Genomic DNA, 18,884 nt, shown 5'->3' with positions numbered 1-18,884 from the left:
AAAGTATTCAAAATATAATTTCCAATGTGTATTCCCACTGCCTGTATCCTCTGTACCTACTTCCCTTGATAGTATCTATAAAACTCAAAATCTAAATAATTAAAACTAAAAACAAATCTTGTTCAGCTGCAGATGACCTAGCTCTACATACCCACTTTCGCATCTGCTTCTTCCAGTCCTGCATTATCCCTCATGGAAGAAGAGGAATCTACCATGCTGTCATGTCTGTAAAGTAAACGGTACATTAAGAATACATATTAATAAACAGTAATGGGACTGCATTTTAAAACATCACAGGCAAGACTGGCTGGCAGTTCTGTCGGAAGGCCATGCCAATCACTGCAAGTTCAGCTGCACTGTAAACATGAACGGGGATAATGCAAGAATAGGTGCAGTATGTATCGTTAGTGGCCAGGTGCAGTTTTAAGAAGTTAGAAGTACGGCTGTACATTCTGAATAGAATATGTTCAAGGTGATTTTAAAATAATGCAATGTAAATTTCAAAATGATATTTTCTACATGGTATTCAATATATAATCATTAACAGCACCATACCTCAAAATGCAAATCCTCAGCTATTGCCCATTAAGCTAAAATACATACAGTACATGCTATTCTTGAATCCCACTGCAGCTCTTTTAAAAAGAAAAATACTTCCCACCCATTCCATTACTGGATGCTGAATCTTTCCGGCAGTGTCCTAACTGGATTTTATACAGGAGAGGACGCAGTTATTTCAGAGGCATTACATGACCTGCTTCTTCGTGAATGGACACAGTGGGGGAAATCCAATTAGGTGTGAGTCTGCAAATGAGCTTTTGTTTCATGAAACATGCAGACGTCTCACGAATGTGCACATCCGAGATATACAAGATCCAATTAGAAATGCATATTTGCAGCACTCGTGGCAAGGGGGTGCAAATTCTTGACAAAATGTGATCTGGGAGAAGTGCATTAAAAAGTGGCCAGAATCATATAGAAGGCTGTTAGTGGGCATAAGGAAAATACTAGATGCGTTTAAAAAGTTGTCAAATGGAGGATGTGTGTATATTTTTAAAAGAGTAAATAATGTAAAAAACAAAAGAATTACATTTAATTACAATGGAAATGTAAAAAACTGCTTCTGGGGTAATTTGATACGACTACGTTTTATAGTGACGGTTGCATGCAGGAAGGAGACTGACAGCCTCCAAATCAGCATGGCGTTAAATACCTCTCTTACTCCACCCCTCATCCACGGCAAATCAGGACCGAAGTCGGTTAAGTATAATCCTTTAAAATACAAATGACCTTTACAGTCCAAAAAAACCCTCACGACTTGTTCTCATTAAATTGATTTCCGCTTGTAATTCCCCCTCCCTTTAACACTATTTTTCCAGCCTGCTGATCCTTATGCCTAATATCTAAAAATTGCTGTGCCAACATACTGTACAAATGTTTTTTCATGATGTGATCATATTTGGGGGCTTTTTACATTACAATAATCCTTTTTTCAGTGGAAATAGAGGTTATTGCCATAGTATTAATCTACAAATTGGGCTTCCGCAGAGAAATCATAGTACACAGCACTGCTGTTGGCAATAAACAGAGAAATCTGTGTACTCGTAGAAAATCACAGGGATAGTGGCGAATGGTCAGTTTAGTAAACTGTGAAATGCTTAGCTTTTCCCAAAAGTACAACAGCAGAAGCTGACGTTACGTCTGTGATGTAGGTGCCGGAAAAGAAAAGAAAGCGCATTTTCACTCCATCCCCCAGCAGGAAGTATATGACGCTCCACACTAGTACTCTTTGCAATGCACAATTCTTCTGATTGTCACATCCTGATAAGCCCATATAAGATAAACTGTCAGTAAATATAGAAACAACAAAACTTGCCATTGGGACACAAGGTTTACATGCTAAGCATACCGTATGTGATGTGCACTATAGCTGCAAGTCTAAAGAAACAGCGGAAGCTTCTAAACTTGGAACAAAAAACGAGATTTATGGTAATAACTTACAGTTGTTAAATCTCTTTCTGCGAGGTACACTGGGCTCCACAGGGAATGACATTGGGGGTGTAGAGTAGGATCTTGATCCGAGGCACCAACAGACTCAAAGCTTTGACTGTTCCCAGAATGCATACCGCCGCCTCCTCTATAACCCCACCTCGTGCACAGGAGCTCAGTTTTTGTTAACCAGTCCTATGTAGTAGCAGGCAAAAGAGACGACAACTGTTAGTAGCCACATACACCACATTCTCACGACAGGAGAAATTGTCAACAGCTAATGCCATACCAACCCAAAGAAGCTAAGTGCGTCAGGGTGGGCGCTCTGTGGAGCCCAGTGTACCTCGCAGAAAGAGATTTAACAATGGTAAGTTCTTACCATAAATCTCGTTTTCTGCTGCGGGGTACACTGGGCTCCACAGGGAATGACATTGGGGATGTCCTAAAGCAGTTCCTTATGGGAGGGGACGCACTGTAGCGGGCACAAGAACCCAGCGTCCAAAGGAAGCATCCTGGGAGGCGGAAGTATCGAAGGCATAGAACCTTATGAACGTGTTCACTGAGGACCACGTAGCCGCCTTGCACAATTGTTCAAGGGTCGCACCACGGCGGGCCACCCAAGAAGGTCCAACCGACCGAGTGGAATGGGCCTTTATGGTAGCAGGAACTGGAAGGCCAGCCTGTACATAAGCATGTGCAATCACCATTCTAATCCATCTGGCCAGGGTCTGCTTGTGAGCAGGCCAGCCACGTTTGTGAAAACCAAACAGAATAAAGAGAGAATCCGACTTCCTGATGGAGGCAGTTCTCTTCACGTAGATACGGAGAGCCCATACCACATCCAAAGACCTCTCTTTGGAAGACAAGTCAGGAGTGGCAAAGGCCGGAACCACGATCTCCTGATTAAGGTGGAAAGAAGACACCACCTTCGGTAAACACCCGGGACGTGTTCTAAGAACCGCCCAATCATGATGAAAAATCAGATAAGGTGACCTACAAGACAAGGCACCCAAATCCGACACCCATCTAGCAGAGGCAATAGCCAGCAGAAACAATACCTTAAGAGAAAGCCACTTAAGGTCTGCAGATTCAAGAGGCTCAAACGGAGACCCTTGCAACGCCTCCAGAACCACCGACAGGTCCCAAGCAGCCACAGGCGGGAGGTTGAATCCAAAACACACCCTGAGTGAACGTATGCCCATCAGGTAAAGTCGCAATCTCTCTCTGGAACCAAACCAGCAAGACAGAAATATGAACCCTGATGGAGGCCAGACAAAGGCCCAAGTCCAGGCCCTGTTGTTGAAAGGCCACAAGTTTGGCCATACTAAACTTGTAATCGTCATAATCGTTAGATGCGTACCAAGCAAAGCAAGAGTTCCAGACCCTATGGTGAATCTGAGCAGAAGCCGGCTTACGGGCCTTAAACATCTTTTGAATGACCGCCTCAGAAAATCCTTTGGCCCTCAAGACGTAAGCTTCAAGACACACACCGTCAAAGCCAACCGGGCTAAATCCTGATATACACAGGGGCCCTGAACAAGGCGATCTGGGCGATGTGGAAGTAGAAGGGGGCGCTTTATCGAGAGACCCTGAAGGTCTGAGAACCAATGCCGTCTGGGTCACGGGGGAGCGATCAGAAGTGGGATTCCTCCTTCTTGCTTGATTTTCCTTATTACTGTGGGCAGGAGTGACACCGGAGGGAACACGTATGGCTGCTGAAAGTTCCATGGAATTGCCAGTGCGTCCACGAACGCTGCTTGAGGATCCCTCGTCCTTGCTCCGAAGACCGGAACCTTTGTGTCGAGACGCCATCAGGTCCACATCTGGATGGCCCCACCTGTCCACGAGGAGTTGAAACCACTTTTGAATGGAGGCTCCACTCTCCGGCGTATAAGTCTTGTCGACTGAGAAAGTCCGCTTCCTAGTTTAGGACTCTCGGAATGAACACTGCCAATATGGCTGGCAGATGGCGTTTTGCCCACTGAAGAATTCTGGATACTTCCCTCATTGCCATGCGGCTTTGAGTGCCGCTTTGATGATTGATGTATGCCACCGCCACAGGTCTGTTCTGTATTAAATACTGAGCCAAGTTTAGTGAGTTGAACACCGCCCGCAATTCCAGAATGTTTATCGGGAGGAGAGACTCCTCCTTGGTCCAATGATCCTGAAGAGAGTGTTGCTCAAACGCGGCGCCCAAACCTCTCAGACTGGCATTCGTCGTCAGAAGGACCCAGTTGGAGATCCAGAAGGGACGACCCCTGCTCAATCGTTGGTCCTGAAGCCACCAGCTCAGTGACAGACAGACCTCCGGAGTCAAGGAGATCATGTGAGACCTGATCCGGTGAGGCAGGCCATCCCACTTGGCAAGAATCAACTTCTGCAGAGAGCGGGAATGGAATTGAGCGTACTCTACCATGTCAAAAGCCGACACCATGAGACCTAGCACTTGGATTGTCGAATGTATCGACACTTGCGGACGAGACAGGAAGCAACGAATCCTGTCCTGAAGCTTCAGGACTTTCTCCTGAGACAAGAACAACCGTTGGTTGCGAGTGTCCAACAATGCCCCCAGGTGCACCATGCTCTGAGCAGGGACCAGGGAAGATTTCTTCCAGTTGATGAGACACCCCTGGGCTTGCAGAAACTGGACAGTCAGATCTAGATGGCGTAGGAGAATTTCTGGGGAATTTCCCAGGATCAATAAGTCGTCCAGATACGGCAGGATCCTGACCCCTTGACAACGGAGTACAGCCGTCATTACCGCCATAACCTTGGTGAAGACTCGCGGAGCCGTGGTCAAACCAAAAGGTAACTCCCGAAATTGGTAATGGTGGTTGCCAACCGCAAACCTCAGGTACTGCTGATGTGACATTGCAATGGGAACATGCAGGTAAGCATCTTGTATGTCCAGGGAGACCATATAATCCCCATGTTCCAAGGCCAGAACAATAGAGCGAAGAGTTTCCATACGAAACTTGGAGACCCTCACAAATTTGTTCAAGGACTTGAGGTTGAGAATGCGCAGAGAGGACCCATTCGGTTTCGGGACTAGGAACAGCGATGAATAGTACCCCTTGCCCTTCTGAGCCAGAGGAACCTGTACTACCACTCCTGTGTCCAGGAGGGACTGTACCATCGAATGAAGAGTTTTTGCCTTCACCTGATCTGAAGGACTGTCTTTTCAGGCAAAATCGATGAGGGGGGCGATTTCTGAAGGATACGGCGTAACCTCGAGTGACGACTTCCCGTACCCAGGCATCGGAAGTGGTCTTCAACCATTCCTGGGTAAACCCTAGAAGTCGGCCCCCTACCCTGAGATCCCCCAGAGGGAGGCCTGCCCCGTCATGCGGCAGGCTTGTCAGTTTTGGAAGCAGGCTGACGGGCAGCCCAGGCCCGTTTGGGTTTGGGCCTATTGGGTTTGGAAGTGCAAACCTGTTTTGGGTACGCCTGACCTTTTGCTTTCCCTGAAGGACGAAAGGAGTGAAAGGGAGTACTCTTAGCCTTCGGCACTGAAAGAGCAGTACTAGGTAGACATGCCGTCTTAGCAGAAGCTAAGTCAGCCACTATCTTCTTGAGGTCTTCTCCAAAAAGAATGTCTCCCTCAAAAGGGAGCACCTCCAGGGTTTTCTTAAGAGTCCAGATCCACCGACCAGGACTGCAACCAGAGAATCCGGCGAGCCAATATGGACGTAGTAGAAGCCTTGGCCACCAGAATACCGGCATCAGAAGCCGCCTCCTTAATGTAATGAGAAGCTGTGACAATATACGACAGACATTGTCTGGCATGATCAGAAGCATTGGAAGGCAGCTCCGCCTCCAGCTCCTGAGCCCACGCTTCGACAGCCTCTGCAGCCCATGTCGCTGCAATAGTGGGCCTATGCGCTGCACCAGTTAGGGTGTAAATCACCTTTAAACAATCCTCCACACGCTTATCCGTCAGTTCTTTCAGCGAAGTGACGGTGGTTACAGGCAGAGCTGAGGATACAACCAGCCGCGCCACTTGCGAATCCACTGGCAGGGGTGTCTCCCAATTTTTACTTAGCTACGCCGCGAGGGGGTAGCGAGCCAGCATCTTCTTGTGAGGTGTGAATTTCTTTCCTGGATTTTCCCAGGATTCCTGACGTATGTCAACTAGATGGTCAGAGTGAGGTAAAACCGGTTTAATCACTTTCTGACGTTTAACCCTGTCCGGTTTCTTAGGGGCAGCATCAGGCTCCGGTTCATCAGTAATTCAGAGAATTAACCTGATAGCCTCCAGCAAGTCAGGGACATCCACCTGTGAAACAGACTCCCCATCAGAAGTATCAGGGTCAGAATCTGTGGGGTCAGTATATACGCCATCCTCATCAGACGAAGTGTCTGGGACGTTGGTGGATTGTGAGGAAGTAATGGCCTGCTTAGAGGACCCCTAGGTCTTAGGCGAGCGAGAGTTAGTTTTCTGTGTAGTCAGTGATTGGTTCAATTGCTGTAACTGAGCAGACAGCTGATCTGCCTATGACGGGTTAACCGCAGGGGCCATAAGCGGTTGTACAGGCACAGGAGGTCCCATAGGGAGCACAAGTCTAGTTACTAGCGTATTCAATAACGTGAAGAAAGTAGCCCAAGGTGGGTCATTATGAACCCCCGTTGCTACGGTCCCACTGGGGGGTAAGGAACTCTCCGAACCTGAACCCTTGGCTGCAATGTTTTCCTCAAATGTGTCTGCAGCGTCACCACCACGCAATGTGGGATCAGCCCCAGCACCGTCGCCCCTTGTAACGGACATATCTGAAAGCTCAATACAGGGCAACCCAGTACAATAACAGCAGCACAACCCAGACAAGAACCCCCTGTGCAGTGTATTAGCACAAACAGGGGACTCAAGTGGTATATGGGGACTAAAAATCACAGAGAAAAATACACACTGAGTATATCTTGTTAAACACCTATATTAACTGACAAACCTGACGCACTTAACCCGCTCAGGTTATAGAATATAGGGATAGCAATCTGAGATACACGGAATGGAGGTCACACAGCAGCTATATGCACACACACATAGTCACATTGTACAATGCAGAAATTATGACATGCAATAAAACTGCACTGGACTAGCAACACAGAGTAATACTAAGTATAGCTATACACTCAATAGATATAACAATGCACAGTAAATACTGGATGTATATCACAGGGTACTTGTACTATATAACCCTGACTAAATGCACTCTTTTTTAACTAACACTGTCAGCAGGCATGTAGAATACTTACGTGTCCTGTAAAATGCACAGCGCTGACATGCAGGCGGCTTTACAGTCCCAGGATCAGCTCAGCTTGTCCTAATGGCGCCCAAACGACGACAGGGAGTGAGGGAGAGAGATATGCAGCTCCAGGGCGGGAACATTTACTCTAAATGGCGCCCTGGGGCTGGGGGAAGGGTTACAGGTCAAAGCCTTATCCCCCTGCTGGACTTCACCATCGGGTACTGTGGGCTTATATAAACGGTTTATGAGAGAAAACCGACCTGTGCCCTTGCCCTGGTGGTCTAGTGGGGTCCCTGTACTGCCACAGTGTCCACGCCAGCGTGCGCGGCCCGCCTCCCACCGGCCTCGCGGGATCGCGATTTACAGCTGATCCCGCGGGGGGACCCACTTACCTCCTCCCTGAGTGTGGCCACGCGATCCAGAACAGCGGCAGTGTGTGTGACTAACTGGAAGAAAAAACGGAGCCTCCACTGTAAGTACCCAGCAACCAGGGCGCTGGAGTATACAGCGCCGCTGGGGGAGGTGATGGAGCTGCAGCAGGAGATGTCTGACTGACATCTAACACAGACAGTGTCTCTGCTGCAGCCCTTGAAGTCTTAATTTTTCATTTAAAGCTTCTTCTCAGGGCTGCTAGAGCAGCCCCCCTGTTGTATGCCTACTTACTGCATTGCACCAACTACAAAACTGAGCTCCTGTGCATGGAGGCGGGGTTATAGAGGAGGCAGCGCTATGCATTCTGGGAACAGTCAAAGCTTTGAGTCTGTTGGTGCCTCGGATCAAGATCCTACTCTACACCCCCAATGTCATTCCCTGTGGAGCCCAGTGTACCCCGCAGCAGAAATAAATAATAAGCCTTGGAATAAATTATAAGTATGTCCAATGTACCGCCAGTGACAATTTATTAAAGCAGAACATAAAGTAACATAATAAAAAATAAAACCAATACTGACAAGTGGGAAAAACTCTTTGAACTGAAAACACATAAAAGCAATATAGATTCATTTGCGTAACTTTCAGAAAATATGTGGATTATGTGGTGAACAAAGAATTTCAGTTTATAAGTGCAGTCACAGATCAACAGAATGTAAAATGAAGTCTCCAATCGGAAATATTCATGGTTAAATGCAAAAAGATGTAAAAACCATTCCCTGCTTTTACTGACAGTGCAGCGATTCAGCTGCACTATATACTCCTGTTTTCTCCTCGGAATGCTTTCTGTGACGGTACAATCCTGCACCCATGGAACGGAGATGCCAGAGGGACCCAGAAACCTGAAAGGGGGTATCTGGGCCACAGTGTTACATAAGAACACTTTCACAGACTATCGCTTATACCTCTCTTTACATTTAATCATAAATATTTCCCAATGGAAAATGTATTTTTACATTCTGCTGCTGCTGAAACTCTACTGTCAGGGTTGAATTTATACAATATATTTTATTATGTGCAGTTTTAATAAATGGTCACGTTGCGGTATATTGGAGATACTTATAATTCCTTTAAGCGCTGGTTTGTAATACATTTCTATTCCAAACTGTCAGTAAGGATCATGGAAATGTAATAACCATTCTCCATATTTCATTAGTATGTAAACTCTCCCAGTAGAGGTTTTTTATTTATTAGCAGTTTATTGCAGTAGGTGGCTCTTTCTGTGAACTGAGGTGGTAACTTGTTTTGTATCGCTGCAGCATAAAACATTTGCCACTGCATTAACTTATTGTATGTAAATATACCCCTTGGTGAGATCTGACCCCTATAACCAGTTCACGTGCGGGTAGCGAGAGAGAGAGAGAGAGAGAGAGAGAGAGAGAGACAAACCGGACTCTTAACCAGTGGAAGGGGAACTTATCACACAAGCAATAATTGTATTGGTTATTATAATATTGACATATTAGAACACTCTAACGCAGTAAGGGGCTGTAACATCCACAAAAATGTCAAAGAATGTACACCTGGTACCTAACAGTTCATTGCTGAAACTGCAGCTGGTCAGCTGTGTAATCACCATCAGACAAGCATCATACAGTCCAGATGTCTGACCTGAGCTCAGTGGGGAAGATGTGCTATCAGTAGATAAGTGTCAAATGTGCTAGATCCACCACAATTTGACACTTATATTGATCTTCCATATGTGTTATTAGGTGTATACAGAGACTATAGAGAAAAGTAATGCTATGGCCGTCACAATACAATCCAGCAGCTCTTAATAAAAATATTGATAAGCTCAGAGTATGTTTAGTGACTCCAATGGTGGTGGTCCTCTGTCTTCTGTTTGTTCTCAATGAAATGATTGCATTTTTTCTTAATTTGTCGCAAGCTTTCTGTGCATGCGTCGCCCATAAATCTCATGCAAGGACAGTTTAGGTATATTGGGAGATGACTTATGGCTTATGTGCTACTTCACAGGATTATATTACTGGAGGGGTATGTAATCTTTTGCCTGTTTCAATTAGGGACAGGTGCATTCAGGTGTTAACGCTGCCTGCCTCACATCTAAATTCATTAAAGCAAGAGCCGATACATGGGCATGTGCCCCTTTAATACATTTCCGCCAGTATGTGAATGGCCAAGATGAAACAGAGTGTATGGATCTTAAAGTGGGGCACGCGTTGATCTGGTAGAGTGGCAATAACTTTTGACAATTCCAGAAAGATTATTTCACTTGAGTTTTAATGCAATTTCTATAACACAGTAAGATGCATGCTTGCACTACAACGCAAGAGTTGACACATACAGTGACTGGAGAGAGCTGCAGGGTTCTGTGCATTTACTGTCTGTGTTAGATCTAGTGCACATAACACATACCACTATATCATACATCGCCCCCTGTGTCTGAAGATAACACAATGCTGTTTGCATGGCCTACGGTAAAAAAATTAAAACAATTTCTAAGAGCACAGCATATCTTCTCAGTATGTTCTGGAAGAAGCTTGTGAGGCGGCGATATGTAATTTGCCTTTTTTCAATGCACACTCTTTGGCTCTGCCATTATAAGGACCATCATTTCTATTATAGGTACAATAGGCAATAACTTACACAAGATGCTATTACTTGCACACAATGTGAAATGGAATAGGAGAAACATAACCATCTGCTTTTCAGGTCCCTTGACTGTTATTTTCTGCACACTACTCCGTGCTTTAAAGCTTGCAGTAGACATATAAATTAAAGTACTGTAGAACAAACATTGAATATTAAAAACAGGCTTGCAGAGCCATCTCGTGGCAGTTTTAATACACACGTTCCCAATGATACAGTGAGAGCAGTACAGCATATAAAGATGTGTCCTCATACACCTATCTTACATACTGTATGGCATGAGACACCTGACATCACTTACATGCTCCTCCCGTGCTTGAGTAGTTTTTTCCTAAACTTTGCATCTTAATTCGCTAATACAGGTTGAGTATCCCTTATCCAAAATGCTTGGGACCAGAGGTATTTTGGATATCGGATTATTTCGTATTTTGGAATAATTGCATACCATACTGAGATATCATGGCGACGGGACCTAAATCTAAGCACAGAATGCATTTATGTTACATATACACCTTATACACACAGCCTGAAGGTCATTTTAGTCAATATTTTTAATAACTTTGTGTATTAAACAAATGTGTCTACATTCACACAATTCATTTATGTTTCATATACACCTTATACACACAGCCTAAAGGTCATTTAATACAATATTTTGAATAACTTTGTGTATTAAACAAAGTTTGTGTACATTGAGCCATCGGAAAACAAAGGTTTCACTATCTCACTCTCACTCAAAAAATTCCGTATTTCGGAATATTCCGTATTTCGGAATATTTGGATATGGGATACTCAACCTGTACTGTACTAAGGAATGTACTTGGAGATTAGTTTGCTTGTCACAAAGGAATCAGTATAGTAGTAGATGAAGCATAATGATTTGTGCTGCGAGTCACTTGTAGAAGACCTCTGTTTTGAGAAACGGAGCCGGTCGCCGCCTCTTCCCCACCCTCAAACTCCCTCATCCTGTCAATCAGGCTGAGGCTTAGGGGGCACTGCGTGCGAGGACGCAGTAGCCGTTCTACACACGCGCAGTGTCCGCACCATTGATCCTGTATGCTAACCATCGGGTTAGCGTGCAAGTCTGAATTAGGCCCTAAGTTGTTAACAGTGTACTAAGAATTCAGGATTAGTATTTTTGTTTCAAATGTACTGGTATACAGTAGCCGATTAAGATATATTAAGAAAAAATTGCATGGCGCAGGTGAGTTGCAAAATTGGTGGATCATCAAACAAGTCTATTTACCGTAAGTTGAGGCTACGCGTATCTGTAAATATAGGAAACTGTATATACCAGGGGTGGCCAGACTTTTAGAGTTGGTGATCTACTCTGAAAACTGAAACGCTCACGCGATTCACCACTAGCCCTGATCATTCAGCATGATGGGGGCCCTGCTGGAGTTGGCGTCATACAGTTTACTAGAGGAACAATAATAAAAGTAGTAATTCTACAAAGGGGGCCTGATTGAGATATGGTTGGAGTGAGCATCGCTGCTGCGTACTCGGAAGCAGCAGCAATGCACAGATATGGTAATGCAGCAGGAGGCGTCTGGTATAAGTAGAAGCATGCATTTGTGATCACTTGACAGTCTGCAGCCGTTCTGCTTCCAATGATGCAGGACCCCTACTGCATAAGTACAAAGTGACGAACACTGGTACTCTGCGACTAAAACAGCAGGTGCAATTGGATCTCAATCAGGCCCAGAATGCAGACCTGTACAAATCTCACTATGCATCCAGCTCTACAAGGGGACTATGTGGTATATGCAGAAATAGCCATGCTCATCCAGCCTGCAGCTCAGACACACGCCCTGCGCCAAGGCGTGGGTGCGACTTAGTACGCAGGGCATGTATTCCTATGGGCACACGTACTTAGAAATGCGCGCATCCTAGCCGTGGGCACACTTACCAGCCCTGGATTGCTGTGAATATGGCAAACTGCATGCAGATGAGCGTGGCTAGATCTGTACATTGCTGGTTTACGCTAGGAGATGTGGCCTGGCAGTGTTAGGAGTGAACGAAAGTTACAGTACAATACTAGCACGCATAATAATTTAAACAAAGTGTTATTTTTTTAGAGCGTCTGGAGATGAACAGTTGTAACTAAATAAACATTGTCCATGTAAAATACAGTAAAAAAAACAAATGCAAATACAATAAGGTCCTGATACGGATACGTACGATACTACGTACTAATACTCTGATGCTACAGGAGACATCTGTGGGGAAAAGACGCCTCCTCCTAGCATCTGCAATCCGAGTGCTGTGTCCGAAGATGCAGCATCAGATCACCATCACCACTATTGTCAATCTGCGTAAGATGAAGCTTGTTCAGTCTTGCTGTCGGAACTTCTCTGCCAGGTCCAGAAAGTCTGTATCTGCTCGACACACCTACCAAACTGAGCAACACACACCTGTTTTGTAGAACGGCCCCAGTTGCCATCCTCACTCTGCACCCCAAACGCCATAGGATGTCAATAATGCTGCAGCTAAGGGAGGACTGCGAGCAATCATGCAGTACTCGTGTGCAAGCGCAAATCCCCCACCATTTGTATGTAAACCATCGGTTTACGTACAAACCACAAGCAAGCTCTAAAAGTAGTAATAGTACTAGTAGGGGAAATAAAGATGTACTCAGGCAACAAAAGTGTCAGTAGGTCACTTCATAGTACATATTTTGCCCCTCCTTATGGGGCATTTTTGTTGCAGTCTGCATCAGATGTGATTTGATGAAAACGTCCTCACAGTACTCAGCCAACACTTGCACTCCGGCTTCCCTAAGCGTAAGGCAGCATAAGCACAAAAAGCATACAAATATTCATATGAATTAAGAATTTTTTTGTGCACATGAGCAGAACAAATTAACAATAAACAATAATACAGAAAACACACATACAATTTTTCCCAGAATAAGTACACTTGTTTTGGTAGCCAGACAAGTTGTTAACATGCAATGTCAGTTAGCGGTTATTAAGGCCAAAGGAGAGCTGATTATTATACCAAGGTTGATGCGTTTTTCAAGATTCACATGAACTCGGAGCAATAACTCTGCGTCTAGACTTTAGGGACACCCTGTATATTATAACATGCTCGAACATTATTCAATATTGGTAGTTTGTTAAAGATAACAAAACATAACACATCTTACAGATTTTAGATGCAGAAAATATCACTACAATGTATAGGTATGCAGTCGGTATACCGGCGAGGAATCCGATTAGCCCTCTAAGCACGCAGCGTGGCGAGCCCACAAGTGGCTTTGTTGCGCTCGCCCCCTGCCGCCATTCTACAGCTCGGGATGCCTATGCCAGTATACTGACATTTGGCATCCCATGTGGCGGTAATACATACCGAACCCAATGTATATATGTTTAAACAATGAAAATAGGTGAGAAGTAATTCCTGTGTTGTAGTGGGTCATAACAAGAAGTGACTTACATACATTAATATTTAAACTTCACGCAATTAGAGGCTGTTTTGATCGGCCGAAATTTAACTCCCGATCGCACAAAAACACATGGGATTGGGGTTAAAACTCCAATTCCATGTGTTATCACAGCTCTGGCAGCCACTTATCGTGGATTACGAGCATAATCCCCGATAAATGCTGGCATTGGGGCTAATAGGATAGCCCCCGGCCATCCTATTAACAGCGGTAAAGTACCAGTGCTAATAGGATACCGCCCTATATATATTTATATATATAAGAGTAATGTAAACTACACTTACTGACTGCTTAGACCTGCTCTGGATTGTGTAACATGTCCTACAGTTTCCTCTTCTGTGGCAGAATCTACACCATGGTCACCTAGACAAAGGAGATTAAAAAAAAAAAAAAAAAAGACAGAAATTAGTCTCCTAGTTATATAGAAACTAATTTTTTAATAAAGTATGCAAAAGAGGGCATATAAATGGGTCAGCAAGGACCAAATATAGTATACCATGGTTTATATCAATGTCTATTAACTATAATGAACCTAGTTTTCGATGCTTACAAAGCATTAGGACAATAAACTAACACAGAACATATTTCTCCACTCTAGTAGTAATAAAGCAAATACTGGGATTCCAAAATGTATAAGGTAGTTAAATTACAACAAAATATGAAGCTGCTGGCCATATACCTTGAGATAAAAAATCATCATCAAATATAAACAAACAAACAAAAAAATAAGAATTTACTTACCGATAATTCTATTTCTCGTAGTCCGTAGTGGATGCTGGGACTTCCGTAAGGACCATGGGGAATAGCGGCTCCGCAGGAGACTGGGCACAAAGTAAAAGCTTTAGGACTAGCTGGTGTGCACTGGCTCCTCCCCCTATGACCCTCCTCCAAGCCTCAGTTAGGATACTGTGCCCGGACGAGCGTACACAATAAGGAAGGATTTTGAATCCCGGGTAAGACTCATACCAGCCACACCAATCACACCGTACAACCTGTGATCTGAACCCAGTTAACAGTATGATAAAACTTAGGAGCCTCTAAAAAGATGGCTCACAACAATAAACAACCCGATTTTTTGTAACAATAACTATATACAAGTATTGCAGACAATCCGCACTTGGGATGGGCGCCCAGCATCCACTACGGACTACGAGAAATAGAATTATCGGTAAGTAAATTCTTATTTTCTCTGACGTCCTAGTGGATGCTGGGACTTCCGTAAGGACCATGGGGATTATACCAAAGCTCCCAAACGGGCGGGAGAGTGCGGATGACTCTGCAGCACCGAATGAGAGAACTCCAGGTCCTCCTCAGCCAGGGTATCGAATTTGTAAAATTTTGCAAACGTGTTTGCCCCTGACCAAGTAGCTGCTCGGCAAAGTTGTAAAGCCGAGACCCCTCGGGCAGCCGCCCAAGATGAGCCCACTTTCCTTGTGGAATGGGCTTTAACAGATTTTGGCTGTGGCAGTCCTGCCACAGAATGTGCAAGCTGAATTGTACTACAAATCCAACGAGCAATCGTCTGCTTAGAAGCAGGAGCACCCAGCTTGTTGGGTGCATACAGGATAAACAGCGAGTCAGATTTTCTGACTCCAGCCGTCCTGGAAACATATATTTTCAGGGCCCTGACTACGTCCAGTAACTTGGAGTCCTCCAAGTTCCTAGTAGCCGCAGGTACCACAATAGGTTGGTTCATGTGAAACGCTGAAACCACCTTAGGGAGAAATTGAGGACGAGTCCTCAATTCTGCCCTGTCTGAATGAAAAATTAGGTAAGGGCTTTTATATGATAAAGCCGCCAATTCTGAGACACGCCTGGCTGAAGCCAGGGCTAACAGCATTACCACTTTCCATGTGAGATATTTCAAGTCCACAGTGGTGAGTGGTTCAAACCAATGTGATTTTAGGAACCCTAAAACTACATTGAGATCCCAAGGTGCCACTGGTGGCACAAAAGGAGGCTGTATATGCAGTACCCCCTTGACAAACGTCTGAACTTCAGGCACTGAAGCCAGTTCTTTCTGGAAGAAGATCGACAGGGCCGAAATTTGAACCTTAATGGATCCTAATTTTAGGCCCATAGACAGTCCTGCTTGCAGGAAATGTAAGAAACGACCCAGTTGAAATTCCTCTGTGGGGGCCTTCTTGGCCTCACACCACGCAACATATTTTCGCCAAATGCGGTGATGTTTCGCGGTTACATCCTTCCTGGCTTTGATCAGGGTAGGGATGACTTCATCTGGAATGCCTTTTTCCATCAGGATCCGGCGTTCAACCGCCATGCCGTCAAACGCAGCCACGGTAAGTCTTGGAACAGACAAGGTCCCTGCTGGAGCAGGTCCTTTCTTAGAGGTAGAGGCCACGGATCCTCCGTGAGCATCTCTTGCAGTTCCGGGTACCAAGTTCTTCTTGGCCAATCCGGAGCCACGAGTATAGTTCTTACTCCTCTCTTTCTTATGATTCTCAGTACCTTTGGTATGAGAGGCAGAGGAGGGAACACATACACCGACTGGTACACCCACGGTGTTACCAGTCTGCTGAGGAAGTCTGCTTCCCAGTTGTCCACTCCCGGAATGAACACTGCTGACAGTGCTACCACATGATTTTCCGCCCAGCGGAGAATCCTTGCAGCTTCTGCCATTGCCCTCCTGCTTCTTGTGCCGCCCTGTCTGTTGACGTGGGCGACTGCCGTGATGTTGTCCGATTTGATCAATACCGACTGACCCTGAAGCAGAGGCCTTGCTTGACTTAGGGCATTGTAAATGGCCCTTAGTTCCAGGATATTTATGTGAAGAGACGTTTCCATGCTTGACCACAAGCCCTGGAAATTTCTTCCCTGTGTGACTGCTCCCCAGCCTCTCAGGCTGGCATCCGTGGTCACCAGCATCCAATCCTGAATGTCGAATCTGCGGCCCTCTAGAAGATGAGCCCTCTGTAACCACCACAGGAGAGACACCCTTGTCCTTGGAGATAGGGTAATCTGCTGATGCATCTGAAGATGCGATCCGGACCATTTGTCCAGCAGATCCCACTGAAACGTTCTTGCATGGAATCTTCCGAATGGAATCGCTTCGTAAGAAGCCACCATTTTTCCCAGGACTCTCGTGCATTGATGCACTGACACCTGGCCTGGTTTTAGGAGGTTCCTGACTAGCTCGGATAACTCCCTGGCCTTCTCCTCCGGGAGAAACACCTTTTTCTGGACTGTGTCCAGAATCATCCCCAGGAACAGTAGACGTGTTGTTGGAATCAGCTGTGATTTTGGGATATTTAGAATCCACCCGTGCTGACGTAACACTACCTGAGACAGTGCTACTCCGAACTCTAACTGTTCCCTGGACCTTGCCCTTATCAGGAGATCGTCCAAGTAAGGGATAATTAAGACGCCTTTTCTTCGAAGAAGAATCATAATTTCGGCCATTACCTTGGTAAAGACCCAGGGTGCCGTGGACAATCCAAACGGCAGCGTCTGAAACTGATAATGACAGTCTTGTACCACAAACCTGAGGTACCCTTGGTGAGAAGGGAAGATTGGGACATGGAGATAAGCATCTTTGATGTCCAGAGATACCATATAGTCCCCTTCTTCCAGATTCGCTTTCACTGCTCTGAGTGATTCCATCTTGAACTTGAACCTTTTTATGTAAGTGTTCAAGGATTTTAGATTTAAAATTGGTCTCACCGAGCCGTCCGGCTTTGGTACCACAAACAGCGTGGAATAATACCCCTTTCCCTGTAGTAGGAGGGGTAACTTGATTATCACCTGCTGGGAATACAGCTTGTGAATAGCTTCCAATACTGCCTCCCTGTCGGAGGGAGACGTTGGTAGAGCAGACTTCAGGAATCTTCGAGGGGGAGACGTCTCGAATTCCAATTTGTACCCCTGTGATACTACCTGCAGGATCCAGGGGTCCACTTGCGAGTGAGCCCACTGCGCGTTGAAATTTTTGAGACGGGCCCCCACCGTGCCTGAGTCCGCTTGTAAAGCCCCAGCGTCATGCTGAAGACTTGGCAGAAGCGGGGGAGGGCTTCTGCTCCTGGGAAGAGGCTGCCTGGTGCAGTCTTTTTCCTCTTCCTCTGCCCCGGGGCAGAAATGAGTGGCCTTTTGCCCGCTTGTTCTTATGGGAACGAAAGGACTGAGTTTGAAAAGACGGTGTCTTTTTCTGCTGAGAGGTGACCTGGGGTAAAAAGGTGGACTTTCCAGCCGTTGCCGTGGCCACCAGGTCTGATAGACCGACCCCAAATAACTCCTCCCCTTTATACGGCAATACTTCCATATGTCGTTTGGAATCTGCATCACCTGACCACTGTCGCGTCCATAACGCCCTTCTGGCAGAAATGGACATCGCACTCACTCTTGATGCCAGGGTGCAAATATCCCTCTGTGCATCACGCATATATAGTAATGCATCCTTTAAATGCTCTATAGTTAATAATATACTGTCCCTATCCAGGGTATCAATATTTTCAGTCAGGGAATCCGACCAAGCCACTCCAGCGCTGCACATCCAGGCTGAGGCGATTGCTGGTCGCAGTATAACACCAGTATGTGTGTATATACCTTTTAGGATATTTTCCAGCCTTCTATCAGCTGGTTCCTTGAGGGCGGCCGTATCAGGAGACGGTAACGCCACTTGTTTTGATAAGCGTGTGAGCGCCTTATCTACCCTAGGGGGTGTTTCCCAACGTGCCCTAACCTCTGGCGGGAAAGGGTATAGTGCCAATAATTTGTTAGAAATCAGCAGTTTTTTATCGGGGGAAACCCACGCCTTATCACACACCTCATTTAATTCATCTGATTCAGGAAAAACTACTGGTAGTTTTTTCACACCCCACATAATACCCTTTTTTGTGGTACTTGTAGTGTCAGAAATGTTCAATGCCTCCTTCATCGCCGTGATCATGTAACGTGTGGCCCTACTGGACATTACGTTCGTCTCCTCACTGTCGACACTGGATTCAGTATCCGTGTCTGGGTCTGTGTCGACCATCTGAGGTAACGGGCGTTTTAGCGCCCCTGACGGTGTCTGAGACGCCTGAATAGGCACTAACTGATTTGCCGGCTGTCTCATGTCGTCAACAGTTTTTTGCAAAGTGCTGACATTGTCACGTAATTCTTTAAATACAACCATCCAGTCAGGTGTCGACTCCCTAGGGGGTGACATCACT

The 18,884-nt window shown here is 45.6% G+C and overlaps 1 protein-coding gene across 1 annotated transcript in view; it reads right to left on the bottom strand.

The window, feature by feature from the left end:
- Window positions 1-18,884, bottom strand: part of CAAP1 (caspase activity and apoptosis inhibitor 1) — an 89,632-nt gene that overhangs the window by 24,550 nt on the left and 46,198 nt on the right. The window contains exons 4-5 of the mRNA XM_063914108.1: window positions 14,001-14,079; window positions 152-225 (exon numbers count right to left, since the gene is read on the bottom strand). Coding sequence (XP_063770178.1) covers window positions 152-225; window positions 14,001-14,079 — 153 coding nt within the window. The remainder of the gene's footprint in view (window positions 1-151; window positions 226-14,000; window positions 14,080-18,884) is intronic.

Source organism: Pseudophryne corroboree, chromosome 1 (assembly GCF_028390025.1).
Source record: "Pseudophryne corroboree isolate aPseCor3 chromosome 1, aPseCor3.hap2, whole genome shotgun sequence".
NCBI lineage: Eukaryota > Metazoa > Chordata > Amphibia > Anura > Myobatrachidae > Pseudophryne > Pseudophryne corroboree.
The sequence above is the reverse complement of the archived record's forward strand: the minus strand, read 5'-3'. Positions and strand labels throughout refer to the sequence as shown.